Raw genomic sequence first — 6,202 nt, forward strand, 5'->3', positions numbered from 1 at the left:
CGACTGCGTTTACGAGAATGATCGTCGAGATGGGTACTATTGACATAATTCTGAGTATGTGTCTGTTCAAACATAAGGCGGAGATGCGAAAGACGAATCAACTCTGTCTGAAACACGTCTCTCTGTGTGTGCGCGCGCTTTGCACATGTGCAGCAGAACGGAAGAGACGCTGTGCGAGATGCGGCTTGTGAGTGCGCTTCAGGTGTGAGTCTGTCAGACAGCAAGACGAGACGGCAAAGACTTGTTTTTTGCACTTAACTCTTTTTAACACCAAGCAATTCTCTGCTATATGCGTCGAACTAAAACTTTGACCTTTTGCAACGTTTTGATTTAAGTAGCCTATTATTAAAATGATAATGATATCGCACGCCATTGCGATATGCATATTTGCAATATTTCGATATATCGTGTAGCCCTAAGCAGAGCATAGCATCACTGAAGGTAGCATCATTTTACCAGCGTTGCCCAGTACAGCTGTACTAGCCTACACCATGTTACAGCACAGTAGCGCTACTGCAAACAGGAACAAGTATACTGCATAGAAATTTCCTCTCAGCGCGTTATCTGAGCGGCCGTTTTTGTCTTTCGGCCGAAAACCGAAAATGCCATTTTTGAACGATAATTTTCGGCTGCCGAAAATTCGGTGCATCCCTTATATATAACCATGTCTTTCATGTAATTTCCAAAATCTGACTAGTGAACATTTAATATTTAATAATAATAATAATTTAATAATTAAAATAAACTTATAATAACTTAAAATAATTAAATATGTATTTAAAATTACATTTATTTCATTGAAATATATATATTATAGTTATAATCATTTTTAGTAAAAATTATCTTCAATTTTTATTTTCATATTTTTCAGTAAATATTTAGTAAATAAGTATGAGGTTTTTTTTATTTCAGTAAATGTATGCACATCTCATTTCCATCATTAAATATAATATATATAATGGATAAAATTTGATGACAGAAAATGAGATATCTAATTTTTATATATAATAATAAGTACATACATAAAAAATGTTTTATTAATTCATTAAATTCTAAATAATTTAGAAATGTTTAGTTTAGTCACTTTATTGTCCACAAGTGGAAATTTGTCTTTGGCTTCACCACACAAATACATTCAACATCATCACACAAATCACATAAAAGACAACAAGTAACACAATCACCCCTACTCTCACACACACTCAATGTGTAGTACGAAGTCATATAACCATGTTTCTATGTACTTGTCATTTTCAAGCTCTGACTTGTGAACATATTACATTAATATTATAATACATTTAATACATTAAATACATTAAAACACTTAATTATGCGTTTAAAATTATACTCACTTTATTATTATAAAATTAATCAAATTACAATTATAAACATTTTCCATTTTAATTTCTTTCAATTATATATTCAATCTTCATTTTTAGATTTTTCTGTAAATATTTTGTGAATAAAGAAAACAGGTGTTCATTTGATTTCAGTAATGTTATTTACCTCATTTTCTCATTAAATTACATAATATATTAACCAAGAACATGAGATATCTAATTTATATATAATAAAATAAAATAATATAATATAAATATTAGCTAAAAAAAAACATTTTACATATATATACATATATATAAGCCATATTGTTGACATATTGGTAATTATGGCATTTTGGCAGAAACCGACAGTTACCACGGTCAGTTTGCTGTGTGTGTATCTTGGGAAGGTTGATGGGAGGAGAGATGACTTACAGGAATGGACCGGCTGAGGTATCGTGCCGAGAGCCCACTCAGCCCCGTCGGGGGGCTTCTGTGGTGCCCCTGTTCACTGGCCCCCAGCCTTCCATTGCTGGAAGGTCCACTTGGGCTGGTTTTGTTGAGGTTGTAGGTCAGGCTTTTTGCTCCGCTGCTCGGGCTTACCCCGTTGCTGTTCGGGGTGCTGATGCTGTTATACTGATTGTTGTTGACCTCATAGTGGTAACTGTGGGTGCCGATCGGGCTGCTGTAACCCATGCGGACGGGGTGGGAAGTGAATGAAGAAGGGGAAGGCGGTTTCCCAGAGCTGTTGGCTTCACCATTTGGTTCGTACAGGTTACCCAGAGAGCTGGCTAACCTGGTGCTGGTGGATGGGAGGGAGGGAAACACACATGAAGGGTGGAGGACGGGGAGGACACACACTCGTACCCATATCTACACTCCAGAACACGGAGATCATGGAAAACTGTCTGATAATGGGACAAGGAACTGCATGCATTCTGGACTACACTGTATTTTCTGCTGTTTAAGACATCAAACTCAGCCTGGAGTAGGACTGGGCGACTTATTATACACTGACAATCTTTCTAATCGTAAATATTATTTTTAATGCAATATTGATTCAGCAAAGTACCCATGTCTCTTTAAATTTAAGTTTGATTCAATGATTTGTTGCGGTCAAGTCAATCATTATATTATGCAATTATTAAAACACGCAATTTAAATTAAAATGTATTCTTTAATTTTATTTCTTGGGTCATATAATATTGTGTAATATTGTAATAAAGTTTTTTCTAGGTTATGTGAACGTTTGAGAAAACATTAGGGGAGCGGTCCAATCTATGATTTTGCAAACGTTACAGGAATGTTACTTTTGAATGTTCTCTGAACCATCTGAAACAACTGGTTCATATTTTTAAATATTAGACAATCATCTAACTCAATTTCAGGAAAAAATTATGCATAAATTGTGTTTTTGTGCTAATGTTTCAAGAACCTTATTGAAGACCAGATAACTTTGAGCGAACAATGTATTAACATTACTGGAGAATGTAGAATGTGCCAGAACATGATTTGGCATCAAATATTACTCTGCACGAGTACACAAAACAAATATTTTGTATATATAAAATATTTAAATGTTTTTAAAATTACAAACGTTATACAAACCTTAGAGAAAACATTCATGGAAAGTTCAATTTTATCCTGTTGCAAATGCTACAGGAACATTACTTTTGAATGTTTTCTGAACAATCTGAAACAAGTAGACTAATGAGTAATTAGACAATCTGGAACATTTCATTAAAAAAATGTATAAATGACATTTTTGTGCTAATGTTTTGAGAATGTTATAAACAAGATAACCAGAATTTTGCATATAAAATTGTATTTCTCTATTTCACCCATGCATTTTTTTTTTCATATATTAAAATGTTTACGTAAAATAATGTGAGTATATTGCTGTTTATTAGCAGGTATTATTGTATTTGTTCATATAAAAGAAAATGATACAATTACAAAATATATATATATATATTGCATGAAGAATAAGACACAGGAGAAGAAAGTTCAACTCTCTTCAGCAATAAAAAAAAAAATGAAACAAATGTTATGTTTATCTAAAGTCATTTTTGCTTAGTATGGTTGAATTGGATCATCGAAGGTCAGCAGCAAAGAATTAAATACATAAAGGACATTTGTGTTATTTAACATTTTATTATTGCAGCTTTGCGTCATATTCTGAGTTTGCATTTCACTGTTTTTATGCATTTTGAGGAATACTGAATTTGTTTTGTGCAAGTGAGATGAGTAAATGCATGTTGACATTTAGTCTAGAACTACAGTAACTACAGTATCATGCTTACACAGCGCACATAACGCCCACACTTACTCCCGATTTCTCTCAATATGGGGACAGTAGAGCTGTTAGCCAATACATGGGAAAACAAAGTAACTGGTGTTACTTATTTGAAAAAGTAACTAATTTTCTTGTAAATTAAAAAATAGTGCATTACTTTACTAGTTACTTGGAAAAAAGTAATCTGATTACATTACTTGTAATGTGTTACTCCCAACACTCGGTGTGTGTTATATATATAAAAATTAAAGTTTAAATCACCCAGCCCTAGTCCAGAGAGTGTTAAAAAAGTGCTTATCAACATGGTTTGAACAGTACTAGAAAGTAGAGGGTATGTACTTGGTCCAAAAATACATGGCTACGCCACGATAGGTGCTGGTTTGGAGAGAGTGATAGAGTAGTAGGTAGGTGATATGACTCTGGATATCTGATTACATAAACAGCAGGGATTGAGTCGCTTGAAACCAATAGCATGGAGCAACCAACTTGGTTCCTTGTGTTTACGGCTCTCTGTTTCAGAGCATAGGACAATCACAGAGAGGAAAGAAGGCCACCAGGGAGCTGGGAGGACATGCAATAGAGGGGGAGAGAAAGAAAAAGAGAAGGAATAAGTTATACGAAAGAGTTGGAAATAAAGAGGCAACAAAGAGAAAGAGGTGGACGAGTGAGAGAATAAGCAGGAGGAAGAAAGAAATGGAAAGTGTAGAGAAGATTGGAGGAAAGCTGATTAGAGGGAGGTCAGGCTTACCTCTTGAGGTTGGTTGATGAAGTTGAAGAGCGGCCAATTCGCTTGGCAGAGGCAGAGACGGAGGAGGATGGTGGGACTTTAGAGGATTTGAGGGGGGAGATGGAGCCCTGGCCAGTGGCTGCTGGTTTCACTCTGCTGTTAAACACACAAATACAGACACAAAATCAGCTGAAATCAGGTAACACAAAAATCCAGTGAATTTAAAAACAGAATGTTTATTTAAAGTAATAATAAAATGTAAATGTTAACAGCAGTTTCTTCATTGCATGCATGTTCATATATACATCCCCCCACAATTAAAAACAAGTTGTAAAAATAAAATAATTCAGATTCACAGGTCACAGATAAATATAAATATATATAATTTACAAAAATATTTTGAATTATTAAACAAATATAAATAATTTTATACACATAAAAATATAGTTATTACCCAATAAAACTCTAAAATCTATATCCATTGCTACATTACACACACAACTTTACATTTAAAAGGGTCATATGATGTTGCTAAAAAGAACATTATGTTGTGTATTTGGTGTAATGCAATGTGTTTATGCGGTTTAAGGTTCAAAAAACACATTATTTTCCACATAATGTACATTATTGTTGCTATTCTATGCCCGGCCTTTCTGACGCGTCGATTTTTACAAAGCTCATCGGTCTGAAAAGCGAGGTGTGCTCTGATTGGCCAGCTATCCAATCTATGCACGAACAGCTTGTAACACTCCAAAGAGAAAGGAAAATTGAAGTAAAAAGAAAGCAAAAGCAGGTATGCAGTTGTTTAAAAGTGCACTGAATAAACAAGATACTGTGATCTGAGCGGCTACCGTAAATCTGACTACTAAAATATCATTTGATCAAAGAAATCCACCCCCAAACACAGACTTCAATGAAAAGTGCCAGACTGCCTTTTCATAATGACCAAAGTTCCTAAGTACATTTCTAAGAGCCCATAATATTCTTGCCAAACACTTCAGCTGGGAATTTAACCATTTTAGAGAAAGTTTAAAAATATCGGAAACTCACTTCTATTTGATTCTGTACAACAAGGGAACCAGAGCATCATGTTTTAAAGAGTGCTTTGTTTGAGGAAAAATAAAACAGGAAAAAGAAGCAGGGAAAGTCACAGGCAAGGATCCAAAATTTCTGGAATACAGCCAGTCGGCGCTGTGGCCTAGTAATCAGCGCAAATGCTCCATATATATTATAGAGTTTGGTTTCAAAACGCTATAAATCCATTTTGATTAATTTGAGTAAAAAAGTGTTTTCTTTACCAAGAAAGTGGCAAGATGAAAACCACTATTTTCTGTTTCAAACTTTCACACAGCATCTTTATTATTTCCCTTTCCATTCAACTTCCAAAAGTGCATTCATCTTTGCCATTTTACATTCATTTAGTTGACTAGTAACAAAAACATTAATGGCATAAATAAAAACACTTACACTGACAAGCTACGCAATATATCGCGTTCATAATCGCAGATGAGTCGCATTCGATTATGAACGCTAACGCTAATCACAATCTCCCACACAGTTGCTTCTTTTTCACCCACTCCAAAAACTCCTCTTTGACTCAGTTTAATCTCAATTAAATAACTGACAAAATGTTAAAAGAAGTGATGCAAATGATCTGATTCATTAATTAATCTCAAATTAAAAAAAAAAAAACTATCGAATATGTCAATATTGTGCAACATTTCAAGAGCTCAGGTTTTCACAAGAACACTAGAATGAATTTTAAAAAATGTACTCGCATACACACTTTATATATATATATATATATACAGTGGGTACGGAAAGTATTCAGACCCCCTTAAATTTTTCACTCTTTGTTAT

The 6,202-nt window shown here is 34.1% G+C and overlaps 1 protein-coding gene across 6 annotated transcripts in view; it reads right to left on the reverse strand.

Moving 5' to 3' along the window:
- The window catches only part of LOC107653633 (dual specificity protein phosphatase CDC14A-like), a 60,121-nt gene that overhangs the window by 5,783 nt on the left and 48,136 nt on the right, over positions 1-6,202 (reverse strand). Inside the window, exons 14-16 of one of the 6 annotated variants that reach the window (XR_001630248.1) lie at positions 4,364-4,498; positions 3,955-4,176; positions 2,052-2,121 (exon numbers count right to left, since the gene is read on the reverse strand). Coding sequence is in view for 5 of the 6 variants with exons in the window: in XM_016440406.1 (XP_016295892.1) it covers positions 1,701-2,121; positions 4,364-4,498 (556 nt within the window). In the remaining variant the exon portion in view is untranslated. Of the gene's footprint in view, positions 1-1,636; positions 2,122-3,954; positions 4,177-4,363; positions 4,499-6,202 lie in introns of those variants that run through there. The other 5 variants (XM_016440405.1, XM_016440406.1, XM_016440404.1 and 2 more) reach the window with 5 other exon arrangements.

Source organism: Sinocyclocheilus anshuiensis, unplaced genomic scaffold, assembly GCF_001515605.1.
Source record: "Sinocyclocheilus anshuiensis isolate Anshui unplaced genomic scaffold, SAMN03320099.WGS_v1.1 scaffold1079, whole genome shotgun sequence".
Classification (NCBI taxonomy): domain Eukaryota; kingdom Metazoa; phylum Chordata; class Actinopteri; order Cypriniformes; family Cyprinidae; genus Sinocyclocheilus; species Sinocyclocheilus anshuiensis.